This window comes from Gallus gallus, chromosome 12 (assembly GCF_016699485.2).
Source record: "Gallus gallus isolate bGalGal1 chromosome 12, bGalGal1.mat.broiler.GRCg7b, whole genome shotgun sequence".
Lineage (NCBI taxonomy): Eukaryota > Metazoa > Chordata > Aves > Galliformes > Phasianidae > Gallus > Gallus gallus.
Genome location: NC_052543.1, coordinates 7,709,256 through 7,733,408, shown reverse-complemented (window position 1 = coordinate 7,733,408; position 24,153 = coordinate 7,709,256). Strand labels below are relative to the sequence as shown.

Genomic DNA, 24,153 nt, shown 5'->3' with positions numbered 1-24,153 from the left:
TGCTTAAAGACTTACACTATGGCTGAAACCTGTACTCCATACTCAAAAGCAAAGCATTTGCCAAACACAACAGAAATCAGTTCAAAATGTAAGATAAAATTACATACTGGGAACTAGCAACCTGTCATATTCATTTCCTAGACCTCCAGACATGTACTGTGTAGCAGTGCTCTTGTAGAAATGTGTTCAACAGCCATATTTAACATTCTCACTCTGCACAGCGGAACTTTAGCATGCTGACATCTTTAAGTCTGTTACAACTTCTCAGTAACCTCAGTTCCAAAAATTGAGGAAAATGGAAAAACTTTGAGGACTTCCCTATTTAGACAAGTCTTCATAAGCCTTACAGATGGAAGATAAAACAGCATAACTCTTATGTGGCTATGCTGTACTCATACGTATTATTTGACAGTCAGTGTATTAAATTTGAAACCCCTGGCATTGGTTCCTTCTCGATTTTGCTTTATGACTACAGCTAGTCCCAGTGTTAAATTAAATGTGTTTCTCACAGAGTATATAATCCAAAAGAAATACGAGCCAAATCACTGATTTATAACAAAAACTGACTGAAATGCAAGACTTTCTGAGAACATAACTTTCCCCAACTTGTATACCACACAAGTACATCATTTGAAAAGAGAAGGACTGACCGAATGTTTTAAGGTGCTTGCTCGCTACAAAGTACAATCACACTACCACAGAATCCTAGAATGGCTTGGGTTGGAAAAAACATTATAGTTCATCACCTGAGCTAACAGGAAAAATGAAGGCCAGTCTCCACATTCACTCAATACAAAGCAATTTAATAATGCTTCCAATGAGCAGTTGAACTCTGCTACGGCAGAAACTTTCGTGCTCTTCAGAGGACATGCCCTGGCTCCATCATTTGCATTTCTGTTCCAAGGGAAACATTACCAATTGGAAGGTTACAGAAAAGGAAGACTAATGAAGATTAAATGATGGCATGAGTTATCTTACTATAAATAACCAAACCAAATACACTGGTCTGTTTATTTCTCAGTTTAATTGTTTTACTTTAACATTCATCATTCATGATGATCACGAAGGTCTATAAGGAAAAAAAAGGAAATAAAATGCTGTCTTTGAAAAGAACAAGCAAAAAAATGAACAGAAACATAAGTCTTGAAGAGGTATGTTCTCAAATTTTCACATACAAGTAGAAGAGTAAATGAGTAATTGTACTTTCAAAACACTAAGTTAAATCAATGCTTTGATTAAATATTGGTGAGATGCAGTCATATTCTTCTAGAGAAGATTACCCAACAGAAAAATCAATTCAAATACAAACATTAACAACTTAATGTGCATGCAAGTTATTTTATCAATAGAGTAAAAAGGAAAAAAAAATAGGTTGCCACTATATAAGATTAATTAATATTTGGTCTTAGCTTTATTATAATTACAGCTCCACCCACTTATTTTTTTTCCATTCTGTTGAAAAGTACAACTGGGTGAAGCTAATAGAAATTTTTTTTCTCTTGCTTTGTTGAGACAGTTCTTAAGTATATAATGACTTAAAGAACATCACAAATACATATTAGGAAGAATTCCATCACTGCGAAACTCTGAAGAACACAGAGATTTCTCCACAATCTAGCATGATTAAATTTATACCATCCAACCACATCCAGGATACAATGACACATGCTTTAATTGCATTTTTCAAAAAGGTATATGCTGCTAAGTGAACAATGACATCCTGATCTCCTTAAGATGAGTAGAATTTAAATAGTCTATGCAAAAATACACTGCTGTTATCAAGATCTTTGCATACATTTCTAAAGATTCTTACACGAACAGTTTTGTTAGACATCTGCTTTCTAATTAGGAAAAAATATTTCTAATATAGATGCACTCAAACCAGTGTATATTTCAAACAACTATATTAGAACTAGTATTTCATAACAGATTATTATGGTATAAGCCTGTTTTAGAAAGTCATGTTGCATAAACCTTATGAATTTAAAAAGAAATGTTATCTTTGAACAGAAGAACAGAATTTGGCTCCTAAAATCATTACACACTCCAGTTAGTATGTAAATTTAGTAGAGAATTTCCTGTGAATACTCAACATATGTTTTAAGGCATATTATCATAGAGATATAGCCCAGAAATTCATGTTTGAATGCCTGTAGCAATTGGACAGATCAATACGATAGGAAAGGCATTACAAAGGTGTGACGACGGAAGGACTGGCACAACAGAAAACTGCTATAAAGGAAGGGAAGAAGATCACTCACCCATATCAGAAGATTCTAGGTTCACAGACGAAAGCTTCACCAAGAAGAGATCTCCATAAGAGATCCTTCCCCAGTGGCAGTCAGCCCTTAAATAAGGTCTAAGAGGGGTGGAATTGCCTTCACCTGTGCTCCCAGGGCTGACCGGGTCTTTTCCCCAGGTGTTCAATCAGTGGTTCAGGGCATGACACAACAGTTTCCATACAGTGCCTCATTAGGCTAACATCTGAGCGCATCAAACTTGCAAACTAACAATTGTTTCTGAACTCACCTGTGTATGCCTAGGGATATACAACATGTGTTTCTGTTCTAAGATTTTTCATGTATTTCTGTATCTAAAGACACTCTTTTCTGTGTCTAAAGTCAACTCTTAGCTGTGGAAAAACTTATTTGTCTGTCAAGGGGAATTTTGTGAATGTCACTTTGAAGTTGGCAGCCTTCAACCTAAGCTGAACTTTGACAGCAGGTTGTGCATCTCAGCAAAAAAAGAGGGGATTGTCTCCAAATCTAAAATATGCAGAAATTGTATGTGTTATCAGTAGAAGGGAAATCAGAAATGAAAAGCAGGCAAGGAAGTTACCTGAAATTTATCCTTACACAAAGATAACACAAAAGGTAAAAAACAGTCATAGCTCTGGAACACTAGTATGGAAAATCTTGGCAGTATAATAGGATAAGGATTTAATTTATTTTGCTATATATGATAGTATTTATATAGTTAATATGTATTTTTTAATATAGAAATGCATAGCATATTATATATACAATTAAGCACAAGTGCAGTTCTGAAAGTAATGCTTCCTATTTTATTAACTTGGCGCACAACACCGGAGCCACATATTGGTGTTACAGCAGCAGAATTTGCAGCTTCCCACCAAAAAGTGGATGCTGGCACAGTGAGCTGGTGGGTGGTGCATTTCAGCAGTGCCACAGTAACTGAAAGACAAGCTACATTCCAGATGGTCAGGCAAAGATTTATGGGTGTGGCACGCAGGCTTTTGTTCATCACTGGAGAAAATGTATAGCTAAGGGTGGCAACCATGTTGAAAAACAGTGTTTTGTAGCTGAGAATTTGCTCTGTGAAATAGTGTTACTGTGCTCTTTGTATCTGTTGTAATTCCCATGGAAATAAATAGGGGGCATTCCTTTCAGAGTGACGTATAATATACACTTATAATTATAGCACTTTAAGAAGTTTATTAAGTTAAATGAGTTTCTACAGGGTATGAGTTAACAGGAGTTAATCAGGATATATCTAGTGCAGGCACACAGTCTGTGGTTAAAACATCTATGAATGGAACATCTTGCTGGCTTTGATGCTTGTTAGCTATGCCAACCAACACTAGCTCATTTTGGAGTATAGGAGCTAACATGGATAGTTAGGGTTATGACCCCTCATTTAACATTAAGCCTTTCACTCAGCACTTTTTACCACTTTAGAAACCCCTGGGGAGAAACTTTCTATATTCTGTGCTTTTAGTGATGATGTTAACTGCAAAATGCAGTGCTTTGGCTGACTGCTAAAAGACCATGTTCTAATTATGAGCAAAGGTTGTAGCCTCCGGATCTACATTTAGTCAAAACTAAGCAATTCTAAAGCCTGTTGCCTTTTAGCAGTTACAGTAATATAAATGGGTCAGACATGATACAACGAATGAACAGAGAAGATAAGTTTCACCACTTAGCTTTTATACATACCATACCCCCTTTGTGCCGTACCTAGTATAAATTTGAGACGTTCAGTTCAAAACACCTAGTACAAAAAACAGTCACAAAAATAGCAAGTCCTCTAAATTAAATCAGCATTTCTCTTTCAGATCATTTTCATACATCCCCGCAAATGGTTTCAGCTTTGACTAATTTTTACTTTACCATTTCTTAATTACTTAATGATGAAATTCCCAAACAGGTCCTCAAAGTTTGCTTAAAGTTAGGAGAAAATATATGTATCCATTGTCAAAAGATTTGAAAGATTCTGCTTTTACTTTCAGGTCTCACGGCACAGAACATCTTAATGCAACAGAGGCACATAAAACTTTCTTAAGTCAACACGGATGTTGCTAACCTTATCAGCAGATAATTACTCTTTTCAAAACCACAGACTGCCAAGCTTGGTAATACACTCAAGCTGAAGGACATCCATTACACGTCAGAAGGACTCTCCAGTTATTATGTCTTATCTATACCTGAGTCTAAAATGTTTTTCATCTGCTTTTTTTTCAAACTTCCATTTAAAAAATACGTTCCTTCCTAAGATGCAAGTGTACTCATTACTCAGAATTTATGGATGGTTAAATTTGGGTGCCAAATGTGACTGTGAAGGAATGTGACTGTTAAGGCAAACAAGAGCAAGATCAGGTTTAGAATCAACACAATTTCCTCTAGAAAAATCTCCACCCAATTAATAGCACCATTCAATGACATGGCTTTAATTCACTTCACTTAATGCTGCCAAGCTGTATAGTTACTTACATATGTATTTCATTCAAGAAACTAAAAATAATATAAGCAATCAACACGGAAACAAAGATGAAAAATGTGTGGTAATGAATTAATTTGTGTATAATTAAATCATTTTGTTTCTTATTACACAATCTAAGGCATGCTGCCCCACCCTTTCTTTTTTATGCTGCCTTTCTTTTTCTAAATTAATATCCTTCCTTTTGTCAATGTTATTTTAAAACAAAAATTATCTGAAAGCTTACCCAAAACTTCTCTTTTATAATACTGATTTAAATACACATAATTTGCCTTTGCATTATACAGGATCTTCCCTATAATATATAGAAACTACCCAACAAGCGCAATGAATTTTACCAGGAATAACATTACTGTTACTAGTGGAACACTGTACCCAAACAAAGGGAGGTTTTTGCTACTGAACAAGAGTGCTTTCCAATGACAAGGTTTTCTCCCTCTCTTCCCTCCCACTCCTGTTCTGACCTAGAAGCTAAAGTATTTTTCTTTTTGCCAGGTTAATTATCTGTCTGCTCAGACATCTGAACTCCGTCTGTGAGCTCACAGTGAGCTTAGGAGAAATAACTTGAAGGGGGAAGGAGAATGGGGAATTAAGAGATGTTCTTTCAGCAGCAGCAGAAGCTTTTGCATTGAGATTCACAGACATCTACCACTTCCTGCTTGTGCCACTGTTGGTGTCACTGCTCACCAGGGTCCAGAAGCAACTGGACCCTCATGGTTTTGCACACTTTCCTCTGCATCTGTCCTGTGCTGCTAGAGCAAGACAGAAGACACAAAGTAGAGATCCACTCCATCTCCCTCCTTCCTTGCTCCTGCAAGGCTCCACTTCATTGACACAGCCAGATTGGACCATTAGCCTAATGAAAGCTGATCCAGAATGATATTACAATAATCTTAAGACAATTTAAACCATGGTGTCATGCTCTTATGTTCTTGCCATCTTTCTTTTTTTAGGAAGGTTTTTACTGTGTTGTCAACTCAAAAAACTAGTGGCAGTAAAATGGAGATGATACAACCATACTGTGCCACTTTATAGTGAATGTGACTGTAGGTGTTACCAAGTATTATAATTGCACTGCAGTCACAGATTTAAGATGTTAATGAAGTGGTAGCTAAAGACATCCTTTTTGCATCTGTGAGACACAGTCAAGCTGTCAAAATTTCTAAGCACAGAAAGAGCAGACTTAAAACTAACTGCAAGGCAACCAGCAGAGCTCAAATTTATTCTTTCCACATTCATATGTTCATCTGTGACCCAAGATCAGTAACTTGTAAGAGAAATATCTGAGTTAGCCTATGGTATGAGATACAATATATGACGACAAAGAGCCAGTATTGCAGTATTATGCAAAAAATCTCCAAGGCATTTTATATTTATAAATAAAATTTTACAATTTTATTCTTTCAGTTATTTTCTTATAAGCTTTCTATATCAAGACATTAGCTAGTACTAAGGGCCTTCTCCAAGTCTGTCTCCCTCATCTTTTGATAATGTGATGAATGTCTTTTTTCTTATTTTATTTATTTATTGTGGTTACATCCCATGCTTCCATTCAGAATAATTCTCTAAGCAACACTTCTTTTAGGTGGCCTGTCCGGTTCAACTGTTGCTGAGCTAGCCTATGGCTTCATTGCTTATTTGGCTATTGATTGCAGCATTGACTAAACTGAGAGATATCAGCAGCATAAGAACTTCTAGAAATAATGAACCTACTTGTTCCATCCTGTGCTTTGACTATTTTATGTTTTCTTCTCATTTGGTAAGATTAATGTGTGCACATTACTGCCTCAACACCGTTACAACTTCTTTTTGGTTTTGGTAAGGCATAAAACTGTGACCCACTAACAATATAATTAACACTAACTGCCAGCAGAGTGATAATTTAGCTTTTAAAAAGGATAGATATCACAACACTAGCTGAATAGAAAATTAGATGTGTTTCTTCTAATATGAAAATGTGGCAGTGTTAATGTCAGATCCTGCTGGCTGTGTACTGGGAAAGAAAATGACTTCTGCTTTATCACTCAAGCTTCAGTAGCCCATAGCTATCAGTGAGAGACTGGAATAGAGTACAGTGGTACTTCTGTCAGGTCAGAAAAAAACACAAGGTTTAGCTAGGGTGTTTTTCTCTTAGCCAAACACGAGGATTTACTCACATCAGATCTGAAAGGACCAGCAGGGAATTGCTGCCCTCCTCCACAGCACACTGCACAGATCCATTTCTAGGTTCACGTAGACATTTTCAAACAGCCTTGTTCTACAGGTAGTACTCTAAAATAAAGCTGTCTTCTATTACACAGGAGCATTTCAAAGCATTCAGATATGTCATAGCAAACCTATGTATTTGTCATGTTATTATATAGATTGTGAATCTGTGTAGAGAAAGTTTAAAAGTGCATATTCTTGTACATTCTTCTGAACACTTTTTTACAGCCAGACTCACTGACTGCTCCTTTCCACCATTCTCAAAGCTTCACTTTTTTTAACCTTTCATCTTCTGCATTTCTGAAGAAACTGCTTCTTCAGGTTCCTTCCCCTTCCCTCTTACTACCATTGCCTATATTGACCTGGATGTTCTTTGTTCCTCTACCTTCCTTTACAGTCTCTGGCTGCCAAGTCAGTCCAGCAAACCCAGAAGAATTCATTAATCTGAGCAGAATTTCACCCAAGCTGCCCCTTCTAGATGTTCATTCCTATCTATTTTAGGATCAAATATATGTTTTCAGGTTGTGCAACATTGTTTCATGCTGTCAAGTCGGAAAAAAAGGGAATACCACAGATAATAAGAAAAAAATAAATAAAAAATAAAAGGTATGAGTTCAGTTTTGATAGCACTGGTCTGGGCCTTTGGGTTGTTAATAATAATACCATTATGTAAAACTATGAAGGTTATGAAAATAAAACTGAGTCTCTAGTTATCTGTGGTTATTCTGGATCATTTGGTACTGTCAACAAGCAGTTACTGTGTCCATATTGCAGAAAGATTTGTACTGAGACAATTGCATTCTCTCTGTGTGAAATTGCCCTTGTAGAATTTCAACTGAAAAAAATCATTTTTGGACTTTCTCTTTAAAAAAAGAAAAAAAAAATCTGTTCTGTAGTGCTGGCATAGAATGAATATCTACATTGCTGTGATGGATGAATGTTCCTTAAATATATCATTCGTAAAGTAAATGTGAACTTTCCTGGATGAAAATCATTATGTAAATAGAAGATAGAAATGCATAGTCTAGGTGAAGGAAGAATTAGTACAAAGTTTGTCGCATTTCAGAAATTAACATTAACTAACTTTCTTCTCTGATAGAGCTTTTGAATTTCCTGCTGAGTTATGACTACTGAAACAACAGCATTTCAGAACTAGAGGAAAAACAACCTAGGCAGAACACTGAATATAGGCACTAACAAACATTTCAAAATATTGCATGGAAGAACAAAAGAAGAGCAGGGTGTCACAGGGGGATCTGGGTGTTAGAGCTGTTGGAGCTATTAGAAATAACAGCTAGTCAAGGTCTCTCTGCTGCAATTACTTTTACTTACCATGTCATTTTTTTCAGGACTGGATTGCTACTGAAAAGAGCACTGAACAGATGGAAAAAAAAATGTAGAAGAAGAAAAAGCTATCCTAAACCCCTTTCCAGCAGAAGAAAGCATTGTTTTTAAGGTGTGTTGTCTGACACAATGAAGAAACTCCATTCAGCAAACAAAGCTGGGAGAAAATAATTCATCTTAGAAAAGGAAGAAAAAAGAAACAACAGTGATATCAAATATGTAAAAGTAAGAATATAAGAAATATGCTGTAAAGTTTAAAGAGAGATGCTGTGTGACACTGTTGAATGTAGAGCCGGTCTGCAACATGGGCAGACCTCTGCAAAGGGTACTCAGAAAAACTTGATACTTCGTCTGTATCAAAGTAGGACTCCATTGATAAAAGAATAGTATGACAATGAAGTCAGACCTAAGAACTGAGGATTTTAGAGCAGGTGGAATGATCACCTGCTTGCATTCTGCCAAAGGCTAAGCAGTACGCTTGATGGACCCAGTGGCCAATTGGAGATGACAATATTCTGTATTTCTGCCATATGTTCCTAAAACTGAGTGAAACCGCTTTATCTATTTGCTTATAAATGGTATACAACAACTTTTGCCAGCATTTGCACTTTCAAGGAAGAAAATTTGCAGAGATTCATTTTAAAAGAAATTCTAAGAGAGATCTTAATAATAGCACTTTAATGGTTGACTGAGTAGACTGAATCAATTCCTTTGCAACAACCAACCAACATCTCTCCCAGTAAATCTGCAGAAATCAGTTAAGGTAGCTCTTGATGTAACAGCACACAGAGCTGGTAGAAGGGCGGGGAGAACCTTGGCTGCACAGCTAATAATTGTAATTATAATGATAAAAGCTCATAAATGGCTTCATTCTACACTGTCACTCACAGCACAACCCTCTATCGCTCACTCCTGCTGCACACAATGACCTTTGTCATGCTTGAGAAAACAGCTTCCCGCTGTGATTTGACTCTTACTGAGTGGCCAGATGGGGCAGTTTTGCTTCATTATTTGTGTCTGTGAAGTGAAAATGCCAACAGAAAGATTCATTACTGTCAAGATCATCTCTGCAAAGCTCCTCTGATTTATTAGGGCACAAACTGCTGCACTGGCTGTAATGAGATGTAAATGTTCTGTAAGGCCTATGAACTTAAGAAGGAAATACACTGCCATCAAGAGGCAACGGGCCTAATTTATTAACAGCGCTATCACAGAAAATCACACCAGCAGCACGTTCTGCAGCAGTTGTGGGGGACAATGTAACAGATTAGCCAATGACACATTTACATAAAACCATTTCCTTCATTTTCCTGAAATTTGGACAGTGCAGACAGGTGAAATGCAATGGAATTTCTAAATACTTTAAAATATTAGTGTCTTTCAAATTCTGATTAATTAGTACTGAGATTACAATCCAGACTAATACATTGTAGGATATGAAAAATTAAGTCTTAAGTTATCTTTCAAGGAGAAATTTACTGTTCAATTCCAGAATAGTCTAGTTGTTTTGTATTTTTTTTTAAGCTCTACATTTTGTTAGTTGGTCCAGATTTTTGTATGCTTTTTTCCTTCACATCACAGACCTTGCCTGTGTTTCTAGTTAATGCAGTGGAACGCTCCTAAGACATTACAACCAGTTAAGATGAAAAACAAGTATTAATGAAGCACTGAAACAGCTTTTTTGTGTCTGTCATGAATTTCATGTATTACTTGAACACAATACACCAGCTACTTCATCCACATTAAGAAGGATAAAGAGCACTTCAGCAATACAGGAATAATTTTACACTGACTTCTAGTGTGGCTGTGAAGATGCTAATAAGGCCACACTGTTTCAGTTTGCTAGCAATACTATTCAGTCTTGATTGCTAGCATTCCAGCTGCTTCCAAGGCCGTGGCTAAGGCTGGATTACAGTCACTGGTACTTGCACTGAAACTGTCACTGAATGACCCTATGCAAAAGTTTCTGAATAAAGACTAGAAATGGCTTGGCATTCCATTGATGAGTAAACACAGCAGTCAGGAATGCTGTGAAAGTTGCATTACACTACAAGATCACACAGACTGTTCCAGTGCAAGATCCACTTCTGTCCATGGATTACACTACAGACTAATCTCTAAATTCCCATGTTTCTACCAGTATTTTTTTCCTCAGATTTAAAAACAAATGCTTGTATAGCATGTTTTAAACCTGAATCCAATCTGCAACCATCAGCTATCTTCTGCACTTTCAGGAAGGAAGCAACAAATAATTTTCACATTCAATTAATGTATTATAGGAAAAAGATAAACAAGTAATTAAAAATCTATGAAGTGTAAAAAAGAATTACGCACAAGTTCCTTCTTGCAATCTCGTTAAATAATTTTGTCATGTACCTTTTCCAAAAGTCAAACACACAGATAGATGAATTTTTAAAAATCTAATCTCAGAATATTGTTTCAGAAAACTTCTTACAAGAAATCATGCACTGCGAGAAACTTCCTAACTGGGAAATATACCACAGTGTCAGCAGTCATGCTCAAAAGACCAAACCAGCATAAGTCATTTTATTCTCAGAATAGCAGCAAAATTAATTAAGCAAATTAAAATACAAGAGTATCTGCTTATGATGGCATCATAACTTGGCCCATGGCTCTAATTTAATAATCCAGCCTCATTCAGAGGGCAAGTACACTTTGAACTGACACAGTTCCTGTGAGTAGTTCTGGGTCTTGTAGATACTGTTAGCACTTGATTAAATATAAATGTAGGAACGAAGGCCAGGCTCTCTTGCCACTCAACAACCCATTAATAAGTCACTCTGGAGGAAGGAGGAAAAGACAAATGTTTTGTTGAGCTACTTTCTTTTGGGAAGTCTAAATCCATTCATTAGTAGAAAAAAAAATAGTTCATTGGTAGAGTTTTTAACATACTTGTATGGCTTGTTTTACATTACTATTCCCTTATGGCTATTAAATGTTCTGATATTTAAAAAGCTGTGAACTAAACCAGGTGTTTACCCATCTATTTCTCACTAAATGCTCTAAAGTTATCTAGATTGCATTCTGCAAATCTACATGTTATTTCAAACCATTCACTTAATGCTGTAGCCTATAAAAAATGATTTAAACATAAAAATACAGAATATAGTAACACTGGATGCTGAAACATTTATTACATTTTCTTCTTAATCTGGACCGTAGTTATTTGCAAGTCAGAAATGTGAGCACTGGAGTGAAGAACTTGCCTGCTGTACTCCTATCCCTTTCCTAAGAGTCCCTAGTGGACTCCTGAACAGCCCTCTTAGGCAGCTGTTCCTACTGTTAACACATTGCATTTATGGAATTGAATAACTGGCAAGAAAGAGCACACCTAAGAGTTGCTCTGGTGCAGAGAGGCACAGTGCTTGCCAGAGTTCTAGCAGAACTGAGGAGGCTGATGGAGGGATTCACTTTTGCAGGAAAGGAACTTGCTCATTTTCCTAAAGTTTCAGTACTTTTCAACTGAAGATCATGCTCTGGCTGATTGGCACCAATTAATGACTGTCAGCTCCCTTTATGGAAAGGGGACACAATTCTAAGCAACTTTTCTGAAAGCTACAAAGAAAGGAGAAAAATTTCCTACATGTTTGCTTCTATGTGACCAAAAATGGAGTAACTTCAATTTAGCCATGTCTGCTAAGATGGGGAAAGTATGTGAGGATTCTATTGTGAACAAAACCATTTTGAAAATTGTTCAGTATTTCCTATTTTTTATGCAAGTAGAACACACACACAAAGAGTTCTGAGTCTCATGTTTCAGAATAACTGTATATTGTATTTAACATATATCCATAGGAGAATTCCACTAGTTACATTGATCTAATGGCTTATTAGATGTCACTCTTGCTGCAAATGTAGAGCCAAATGCATTTTTTCTGTCTGAAATTGCAAAAACATGACGTACCACAAAGGCATCGTCAGATGTTTGGCTCATCTCTAGCTTTCATACATAACCTTTTAAGGAGAATATAGGTCAGCCTAAATGAAACAGTTTCTTTCAAAATGGGGTGCCATATGTCAAAATGTACTTACTCGGCCAGAATTGTTTTTAGCCAAAAAATCAGTATTATTAGATATGGTGCTCATATCTCTGTAGACACAAATTTCTCATGCTGTTAGTAGAAGTATATGAATATTTTGCACAAATTTGGTTCTGGTAACTCAAACAAATCAAAATATTGAAAAAATACTATCATAGTTATTATAATCATACTAATGATAATACTGCTAAGTTTCCATCATGCTTTTTATAGAATGTGTTCTGTCACCCATTTTTTATTTTTATTATTCTGAACAGTCTCAATCTCTTTACAGATGCCACGTACTTCTCAGCATGAAATCCATGATAACTTATATACACAGCCCAAGAAGAGCAGTTAATGCTCATTTTGATGGGATTTCACTGAATAACATAAAAGATGGTATAAACTGATTTTATATAACAAAAGGAAAAAATGATTTCACAAAGCAGCTAACAGGTCCCTCTTGGCAAAAATCCTGTTCATGTAGGAAACAAAGAAAAGGGAATTCCTAGTGGTCTCTGAAATAGAGCAATTTTCTAAAGGAAGTCTTCTGGCAGATAGGATGAGGAAAGTATTGTCACACTGGATAAATCTCTGGTGGGTTGTGTATGCTGCCCACATCCCAGACACCCAGGAACAACACTGCCGAGAACATGGATTTTCTATTAAAACAAGATAAACTCAGCTACTGGATACTGGATGTCCCCAGTATAGACTCAGCAGAGGCAGAAAACCTGAACTGTACCAAAAGTCTGAACCCTTTTAAAGGTAGATGTGGTCCCTGTTAAACCTAAGAAGAGAGATTTTAGACCTCACTAATCTCTACTTTCCACACAATGGCACGACACTACCAATATATTCCCAACTCTGCACGGAAAAAGAATGCAAGCAGTACTGTAGGAATCATAGAATGGCTTGTGTTGGAAGAGACCTCAAGGGTCATTAAGTTCCAATCCCCCGGCCACACACAGGGTTGCCAGCCACTAGATCTAGAGCTAGATCAGATTGCTCAGGGCCCCCATCCAACCTGGCATTAAACACCGCCAGGGACGGGGCATCCACAACAGGAGATATGGGGGAAATAGGGAATAAAACATGCAATCAATAAAATTCTACATACATTTCTGAATGGTGGTCTGATTTTTCTTTTTCACCGGAATATAAACTATAAAGTCAGGTTCAAATTATACTCAAGAAAGCAGCAGAAAACTACAACTATTCATACTCTCTAGTCAGATTCTATGGTCCCTCATCAAAATTCCTAGCAGTACAACCACAAGAATGCCACACTGATGGTGCTCCCACAGACTGGTGGGATGAGAAACACTTTTTCAACTACAAATGACAAGAAATGGCAGGATAGAAAGATAATGTAACCAAGGCCATGTTTGCACACAGGATTAAATTCATCTTCCATGAATATTTGTGCCTATAAGACTTGATAGCATAAGTAAATGATGAAAATTAAACCTTAAGTTTGATATAAGCTTACCCAAGGCAAATGTTTAGTGCTCACCTATCTCTACCACAGATGTTTCAGCAAGCAGTATTTAGACAAAACTCTCCTTTTATAGAAAACTCAGCCATTTATTTTTCACAGTGAGAGCAAAACTAATAAATATATACTCGGTTAATTTAATTCTTGGAGATTAAGTTAATAGAGTAGATGAACTGCCTAGGGATTTTTCCATTTATTTGTAAAAATAATTGAAAACAACTGCACACCTACTTCAGGGCAATTGCAATTAAGTCATTTTCAGGCTGGTCAAGTTTTTTTGGTTTTGGTTTTTTTTTTTTTTTGACAATGCAAAATTGGGCAAGGCATGCACTTCAAAAGAGGCACACTGGAAACTTGAATAAGTGACACACTACATGTAACTCAGCACTGTATGATGAGTACTTTTTGTATCTGGGAGCGTAAGGGATTTTGTAAGGGAGATCAGCTACAGCCTTAAATTCAATGTTTGTTGGAAATCATATTCAGATCCAACATTTATCTATAGCTTTGCAAGACCCCATTTGCACACATTATCTCACTGCAACCTTTTACGCAAATCCATAACAAAAAATAACTTTCAGTTGGTTTATCACAGTTTACAGTATGTTCCACCCATTTTTATTTGCATCAGTTTTCTCTAGTATTCAGGGAAGAGAAAATCTACAAGAACAAGAGCAGATATTCTTGAGTTGAAAACTTGCACATTACTTTCTATCTGACATACTGAATATATAGTTCAGTTTATTTCTAGCAACTGAAATGTAAATTATTAATTGTAAGAATGGTATTATTTTATCTTTTGTCATTATTCTCCATACTGAGTAAATTTTTCTTCATGGTTTTATTGTCTCATATTATTAAAGCAATTGGAAAGCACAAAGACAGAAAAGACGGACCATAACTGATGCTACCTTTGTTATTATTCAAAAATAAAAAATTCTCCTTCATCAGAGCCTGACAATCAGAAGCACGTAATAGAAAGTCCTGTTTTGCTCTTAACAAGAGGAAGGCCAGGAGCTTGAGAAGTGTATATTTCTGTTGCCTCCATTCATGTACACTTCCAAATTTTCCTTTAAGCTTCCTGACACCATAAAGTTGTCATCTTTTTGAGGGTGTTTGAGGGAGTGATTTTTCCTCAAACGAGTATAACTTGTTTCTATCTGTTTTAAAAAATTGAAGCAAGCATAAAAATGTAGCCAGAAGTTATCGAATAATTTGAGATTCTATTGAAGTATCACAGATATGGAAACGAACTGTAGGATTTGCAAGATACATAATCCTTAAAAGAGCAAGCTCTCAGTGGCTATTGTCTTGATTTGCACAGAGAATTCAGAAGTAAAAAAGCCAAATTCTTATGCAGTATTTACAGCTGCTTCTATTTTCATAATGGATTGCTTACTAGCAACCACTGGGATATATATTTTACCATCACAATACAAGTTCAATAATTAGTCCCAAAAGATTTAAAATCCTACGTGGTTTTTCAAGATATGAATGTCTAATGATGTAAGATGGCAGAATAAGAACTTGAGTTTTCTAGGGCATTTATCAATGCACTAAATTAAACTCCATTGTCAAAATTCCTTAAAAAAGGTTTCAACAGCTCGTAAGAGGAAACCTCTGTGACTGAGCTTAAGTCTTAACTGAAGTCAATGCACAAACGTTATCCCATTAAAACAGAACATATTCATTCAGACATACAAATCTGTCAGTTTTGCTCTGAGAAAATTACAATAGGGATAGCAGAGAGGATTACAAGATGATGGTATTTGGAACTTGACAGAGAAGGATAGGTTTTTATCAGTATTGCAGCAAGTGTCGGCACATGGGAACAGAACACAAAAGTTATGTCTACAGAGACAACCACATTCTTCAGAAGTCTCAGATTCCAGGTAATGTTGTTATGTCAGTTTAAATATAGATAAATAGATTGAGATGAACAAAGCATGCTCTAAATGGATATTCTATAAAACGCAGATTCACTAACAGCTCAAGATTCAACTACTCAGAAAGGCTCAGCAGACCCACAACAGAGTTCTAAAGAGGGGATTGTTTGGTATAACTTGTTTAGTTCTTAATTCAGTAAAGCACTTTAATGTATGCCTGAATCCCTTGCTTTGGTTAGCTGAGATGTAATAATTCACATATGTAAGCGCTTTGCTGAAATGAATACTAAACTACACATCTATGATCTCCTGCATGTAATGAATCTTCCACACCATCTTGATATATGTGCATGTATTGTTAGATTATTCCATAGCCAGACACAACGATGGCTAACAGAGGATCTCTGGCAAAATGGTATATGTGAATAACAATTTCATATATAAACAATGTCTGTTATACTTTCAAACCAGCAGAATTTGGCCTCTCAGAGCAAAATGAGCAAGAAATACCATTTACAATATGTAATAAGATGCCAGCAAGAGAATACTATACCAAACATTTAACTTCCTCCCTTTGTAACATTCCCTTTCCAAACATCTCTTGAGATTTGATATTTAAACATGCAATTTACCAACCTTCTCAACTTAATGTAAATACCCAGCAGAAGCTCACTTAAAGCCTCAGTATGTAACGAAACAACACGACGGCTTATTTTAATTCAGTAAGAATTATATAAAATAGAATTGTATGAGGATGTCGTTAAAAGAAAAGTGATCCAGGAATGAACTAAGAGTGGATCATGCAAACTAGGTAGAAATACTTTCGGCATCCAGATGCAAAAGTCTGAAAACAATTATTTCTTTGTGCTAGTCTATAGTTTTCCAGGGTAATTAACAATTACTCATAGGCTACTGGAATTGCCATACCTCATCAGACCAGCAATGTATCTGACCAATTGGTTAGGAAAATATGCAATAAATCGTTTTCTTATTTAAGCCTCATGTTTGGACTCTCTCCTCTACTTGTGTTACCACATGTAACTGTAAACATTCTTGTCAGACATAAACATATCTTAAACCCTATAAATACTGGTCCACTATACAACACTGTGTTTGGTTCTGGCTTAATTTACATTCTAAAAAAAAAAAAATAGAAATTTGAAATCTTATTACAGTATATTCCAAAGGCTATAAAGGAGGCCTAAAACAGCCTTCGAAAAAAACTACAGATTAAGTTTTCACTCTTCCTTGTCTGCAAAATCTGTGAACAGTCAGAAGTTTTCACTTAATCTTGTGCTGCAATCAACAGAAAGTATCTATAAAGGCAGCAGGCTTGTAGTTCTGCTATATCCTTATTGTGACAAACAGAGATGACTGAGAGTAACTCAAGTTTTGTCATTTTAATCACATTTTTCACCTACACTTTCCTCTGAAGTGGGAACTTTAATATAGATTCTGTTGATTTCAACTACTTTCAGGAGCAAAGAATAAAGACGTTCAGTCCAGCTTCATCTTCAGTTTCTTAGTATCTGTACTTTTATTTACTAATCTAAATTAATTAATTGGAATATTGTGTTATCTTTTCAATTATCAAATGCAAACAAATGGGTTTCATATGCAATTAAGATCACTTTTTTTTTTGCTGGTGAGGAATTAATACTGTGCACGCTTTACATTTTGCAGGGACTAGAGATACTTGTTTAAAACAGAACAACTCAAACATCTCTTTTCTGTTGATCTTAGGTAAGAAGATGCATATATTATAAAGAGAAGTAACTGAAAACAAGCACTGGCTTTTGGTATAATTGCAGCATTATTCAACTTAAACCATACAAACTAAACTGCAGTTTTTATCATGCGACTGAAGACCTTCAAGACATAGATGATCTCATTGTTTCCTTAACTGGATGATATAATCCTTCACACACACACACAAAAAAAAAAAAAACACTACCTCAAAAACAGACACAGTCCTTAGAATGAAACACAGTTGTGCAATTACTATGCCTGTTTTAATAGTCATGTTCCTGGCATAACTATACATAAATAAATAAATAAAGACCTTGGATTGATTCAAATGTCATGTCAGGTTTATTATATTCATTTTGTGGATTAGTAAACAGAATCCAAAGATATCAGGTTCTTATTACGAGATTTACTTATAATACTTCAGACTCTCTTGTTAGTAGTGGCTTTCTGCCACATATTTCAGTGATGTGGAGTTTATGTCAGATGCAAGTAGTGATTACTCGTACTCATCTAGGTATGTCTTGTGCACACACATTTTATCTTAAATTTTGGAATGCTTTTTTAATGTCTCCAAAATGTACTAAATAATCGTTAAAAATCTTTTTTCTTTGTTTTTGGTTTTTTGCTTTTTTAAACAACCAAAAGCTATGATTTTTTGTGTCATTGGTACCATGAGTTCCTGAAAAATACTTTAGACAATCTATTTCAGATTGTGTATTATTCTCCATTTTGATTGCGCATTGTTTATTAGCTATTCTGTATGACTTATAGTTAATTTGCTTTTGTATCTCACCCTGATTATATGACAAACATTACCAGGGTAATGGCACTTTGGATATACATTTACATTGTGTATAAATGATCATCTCAATCAAAATTCCTAAAGCATTCAGAAAGCATTAGTCAGTACATGATTCTAGCCAATCATATAACTACGTATATGAGAGGCAATAATCCTTCCTCTGGCAATCCACATACACTCTGAAGGATAAGATTCAATTACCCTTATCTTCACAAAAAACATCTCCCAACATTTTGGTTTTAAGTACTGAAGGAGAATTTTACTGATTGCAAATTAGACTGATATATTATTGGATTCCTCGAGAGTTGTATCAAAGAATACAAGCAGAAACAGAAACGAATGATATTTAAGGCACCCTCCAACCCAAGACATTCTATAATTCTGACACTTTTTGGGAGCAAACCTGAAGGCATCTTCTCCCTCCCTGATCCCCTCCCCTCCACAAAAACAATTACAACAACAAAACAAAAGCAAACAAACAAACAAACCACAAAAAGTCTTATGATATTAAATTTAAAATATCTATTGAAATGCATAAGTGAAGTATTTTGCTTACTTTCTAATAGTGTACTTGGACACATTATTAGAAGCAACAATAAAGAGTAAAAGCATGAGTGTTCCAACTGGCATCAAAAAGATATTATTGAGCTGCAAAAACTTCATGCTTTAGTCATACAAACAAAATATACAAACAAATCTACTAGATTTGCATTTTAAATAGTAGAAAGTATTAACACAATACAGTGAATTTTTTTTTTTTTTTTTTTTTGTGATGGAGATAGAGATTCATAAAATAAAGAGTACAAGGAAACAGCCTAGAACATAATTTTGAGTTTTCTTTCAGTTGTCATAATTCTGTAGCTCATATATAAAATCAGGCTGATCTCCTAAAATAAAAATATTGATTTAAGCTACTCTCAGAATTGGAGCCATATAATTCTGTTTCAAAATTCCAAATAAAATTTAGATCTTCTTATTCTATGTCATTTGTTTAAATTATTTACTTTGAAATCTCACTGAAACTGAGAAAGTTATAGATTCCTTGAATGAGAATTCCTTGTACATCATCTTATCTTGGAAACTTTGAACCACTACAAAATTTATTTGACATAAGTGTTAGGAGTAGATATTGAAGTGTGTAGCTGAAATCAACACCTCTCAAATCATTCCTACAGGGAATTATATTTAAAATTTGTGCAAACATCTCAGAAATAATAGAAAAAAAGAAAAGGAAAATAGCCTGCTATGTTGAGTATATAGACCTTTGTGTCTGAATAAGCAGCTACCAAAAGAATAGTTTGATAGTCATCTTGTTTATCTCAGAAAATATTTGGAAATAAGCGTGAACACAAAGGACAGCTGAAAGAAAGACTCAAGACCTATGAGAATATGTTACTACTTGGTATTTATACAAACACTTGATAAAATACTTGGCAATATAACGTTAAAAAAACACTCATTTACTTAGGATGAAATGCATGATATATAACCCACCTGTCTGATAAAAACGTTCCATTTTGAAAACTTAAACAGCTGGAAAACAAGCTGCAGTCTAAGTACATAACTGAAATTACTATGTAATTCTGGAAACACTTGACACATATATTTTATAAAGTCCTAAGTTTCCAGGTGTCTAATTTCTCAACACAAAAATCAATTAAAATTTTGTCCTTGAAAAATAACCCATCCCAAACAGTAAACGCAGAATAAGAAAAACTAATCATTATGACTAAAACTACAAGTCAAAATTAAAATATTTTAATCAAAGAATGTTGAAACCTCAACACAACACACTCACATTAAGTACTTGCTCAGATTTCCCTTAGTACAGCATTGTTGTTTCCTCCATAGGCAGATAACATGGCAGTATATCAAACTACAAAAACTTCCTAAATATTCTAAAATTTGCTTTAGTTGAACAAAAGATAAAAAGCATATAAGAAATTATTTCAAATTCAAATATAATGACTATTGGAGTTTTATCATCAGGAAAATTTAAATTCTGCATCATAATACAACATCTACATGTTATATAGCAAGGTACTTAAATTCAGGGCAAATTTCTTTACACAGATTAATAGAACAAAAATACTTTCAATAAAATTTCATCAATTGACAACTATACCCATTACTCTAACACAGAAAGAAAAGATATTGAGAACTACATCTGTTTCTTCTTCAACTACAGTCAACTATTCTTGCTCCAGATCATACATTCCTCTCAAGATTCAAAAAGCACCGAATTATTAATTAATATTTTAGGATAAAGAAGAGGAAGATTTTCATGTTTAATAATGTATCACGTGCAAAGCATTATATAATAGCAAAGAATGTACCTTGAAGGTTAGTATTTCCATAATATCTTATTATCCACGTTCATTACTACATTAAAAGGCCACATCTAGCCTCAAGCAATATCACGTAAGCATTATTTTTGTCACTAATGAAACATTCAGTTAACCAAAATCATTTCTAGATGAATAGAAGGATTACTACTGACTTTTTAATAGACATATACTTCATACTGAATAAGATAATTTAGTTTCTATATTAAATACAGGTGAGAAAATACTTACTTTTCTGTCTGGCCAATTATATTTTGCAAATATTGTGTCATATGTGTCCACAGCTCCATCAGTAATCAACATTATGGCTTGGCTGCAAATACTTCCTTGTCCTGTGTGATTGAACTGTGAAAGGAAAAGTTCATTTAAATACAACTCATTTTATTAGATACAGAGGATACACCATTTAGAGGCATGTTATTCGTATGGCATCTGTATTCACTCCACATTACATACCATATGTTATTTTTCATAAAATGTTTATCTGGGTGGACCAAGTTTCTCATACTCTCACATTCTCACAAAATGAATATATATATGCTGCTGAACAGCAGTACTACAGCACAGGTAGATAGACAGCAACGTGTACTTGAAGTGCGCAAGGGAAGTTTCACCACTGCACAGAAGGAGGACTTTTCTCCTCATAAAAGATCCTGTCAATTGGGCTAAGCAGTAACATGAGTTTTGATTTTTTGATTCTGTAGCTTGTGTCTTAATTTTGAATCCACCTTTCTTTAATTTATTCCTTAAGTTCTTTTTTGTTCGTATATTAATTTAGGCATTCAAGGAACTTAGATGATCTGGCATTAGCAACAAAATACAAAGTTGGCGGATCATTTCATTATCAGTTACTCTGCACGAAACACTCATAACACTTAAAAAATTGTGAAAAGGCCAATAACCTGTAGCACTGCACACAATTCTATTTCTACAGGTTGTGCTAAGTTTTAAATATATGCTAATAAACAATCTCCTTTTGTTCTATTCCTATCTAAATTTCAGATACATTATCAAATTAGACGAGTCCTTATCCTACCACTCTTTTCCTGATACTGAAAAAGCCAAATATTAATTTTACCTGTCTACCATGTCTCATCTCATCAGCCTACCATAGAGTAGCAGTCTCCCACCCCCCCAAAAAATAATGTCTAAATTCAACATGTTTTCAGAGTACTCTAGTTTGATTTGGCTAGCACCTCCCGTCTTTGACATTTCTGCCATCAACTTATCCTCACTTATTTGCTGGTCTTCTCAGAACCCTGTAAGTTTTCTTGTAGAAAAACTTCTTAACTTCTAAAAATCTCATCTTTTTAGACATGACAACACACTCACAGTATAAAAAGGTGTGTGGTAGGTTACAGCAGTTACAGTCCTCTTTTCTTCCACATTTTCCATATACAAGCAATCACACCCACAAATATCATTCAACATTCTATAACAATCCATACATCTTCAGCTCTCCTTCAACTCAATTTCCTTTGATAAAATGGAAATCTCAGCTATCATACACTGGCTGTGGAAACATATTTCCTAGAAGGTGGTTGTACTGTGGATTAGCAAAATATTCATCCCTGCTGTACAGAAACTATTTTCTGTGATACCTGCGAGTTAATTTATCCTTTCAATTTTTTCAATCCTGTCCATTTTTCCAGTCTTATCCATATGCAGAACTATTAAAGTTGAATTCCCTTATTAATATGATCCTGGATGTAATATTTCTTCATAAAGATGAAAGAGATATTTGTCAAAACACAGTGGTTTGAGTTGGAAGGGACACTGAAGATCACCCAGTTACAAACCACCTGCCATGGGCTAGGACACTTCCCAGTATACCAGGTTGCCCGGGGCCTCATCAAATCTACCCTTGAGTACTTCCTGGGATGGGGCATCTACCGTTTCTCTGAGCAACCTCTTCCAATTGCCTCACTATCTTCACAGTAAAGGATTTCCTCCTAGTATCTAAGGTAAATGAAGCCTCTTTTATTTTAAAACATTATAAATCTACCCTCTTTTACTTTAAAGCCATTATCCCTTGTTCTATAATAACAACGCTGATAAAACAGTCCCTCTCCATTCATATGAACAACATACTTTGAAATGCACAAGTTGTAGTAAAAGGGAAATTAATGAAGGGGGGATGCCTTCATATATCTATTTTAAAATATTAATCTGTGTGCATATGCATTATTCTACATGGTTGTTTGAATATTTTTAAGAATGAGATGAAATTCAAATGCTTTGATGAGTAATATCTTCACATATTTGTCTAGAACTTTAATTTTATTGAATAGCAAGAATGATGAAAGTGTTTTCCATAATAATAACAATGACAAGGGACTTATGATGAACTACAATTAACTCAGTGATTCATCAGTAAGCAGCAAAAATTTCAATGCATCCTGACATTCAGAGCATTTGGTTGTGATTAGCAGTCTTTGAAATGTCACAGAATTTTATTTAATTGGCTTTGATTTTTTCAAAAAGGTAATCACTGCAAAGACTACATTTGTCGCCAAAAGAGATAATTGCAGTTGTCACATGACAATGTAGGTGCCTAACTGCTCTACCAAGCACTTCTGTATTCTTACAGCAACTAATGCATACTGCTTAAATCAGTGGTTGGAAAGAATGTGGAAGTGGATTTTAAACATGCATTTCAAAGATGTTCGGTATCAACATCTTCAGATCTTAACCACCTAGGCAAATACAGAAATTGAAATGCAGGTAATTACAAGACAAAATTAAATGAGTTTAATTACTGTAAATCCTGAACCATTCTGAAAACCCAGCTAGATTCTCAATAAGGCTATCAGTGCAAGATGAAGCCTCCCCTCCAACTTTCTTTTTTAAATGCAACCCAGACATCCTTAACTAAGATGTAGTTCACATGGATGGATTTCTGGAATGTAGAGGTGACATGCTGTAGACAAAGTGTAAAATGGTTAGCAGTATTCTTTTAAGGATAGTTGTTTTTTGTTTGTTTGTTTTTTCTGGTCTAGGCTGCTCTCAGAAGAGCCCTCAGAGACTTTGCTGATGTGCCTGCAGAAAATAGAAATGTGAAATCTGAAAGTATGCAGGACAGAAAGCTTGATCCTGTTATGGTCTCTCTTGCAAATTTTCTCAGCTTTATGAGAGTTGAACATACATGTAAGCATGATCCATCATACTTTTCTAGATACGAAGTGTGACTTTCACCCAAGGACAAGCTATGTGTAGAAAGAAACTTGGTTTCTTGGACGTGTCCATCACTATCTTAACGTTACACAATACTAAGTACTGTCAGCTGGACTGTCACCAAGATAACCATAAGTTAGTAGTCTATATCTGTGAACCAACTAGAATGCGTAAATACACATAGAACTACATTATTATCATAATGACATTGGAAGCTTAGTAGGAGAAAAGAATCATCTAGAAAACATATCCCATTTGTCATCAAATTACGGTTTAGTATCTGTATTGCATTGCAATATCCCATTTTGGTTCCTTGGGAAAAGTTTTTAAAAGTCTTTCAATAATCTCCTTTGAAAAAGTTAGCATATCT

At 35.1% G+C, this 24,153-nt stretch overlaps 1 protein-coding gene across 6 annotated transcripts in view; it reads right to left on the bottom strand.

Moving 5' to 3' along the window:
• Nucleotides 1-24,153, bottom strand: part of CACNA2D3 (calcium voltage-gated channel auxiliary subunit alpha2delta 3) — a 409,731-nt gene that overhangs the window by 178,974 nt on the left and 206,604 nt on the right. For all 6 annotated transcript variants that reach the window (XR_005839457.2, XR_006931360.1, XM_414338.8 and 3 more), the window contains exon 11: nt 20,841-20,954. Coding sequence is in view for 4 of the 6 variants with exons in the window: in XM_414338.8 (XP_414338.3) it covers nt 20,841-20,954 (114 nt within the window). In the remaining 2 variants the exon portion in view is untranslated. The remainder of the gene's footprint in view (nt 1-20,840; nt 20,955-24,153) is intronic.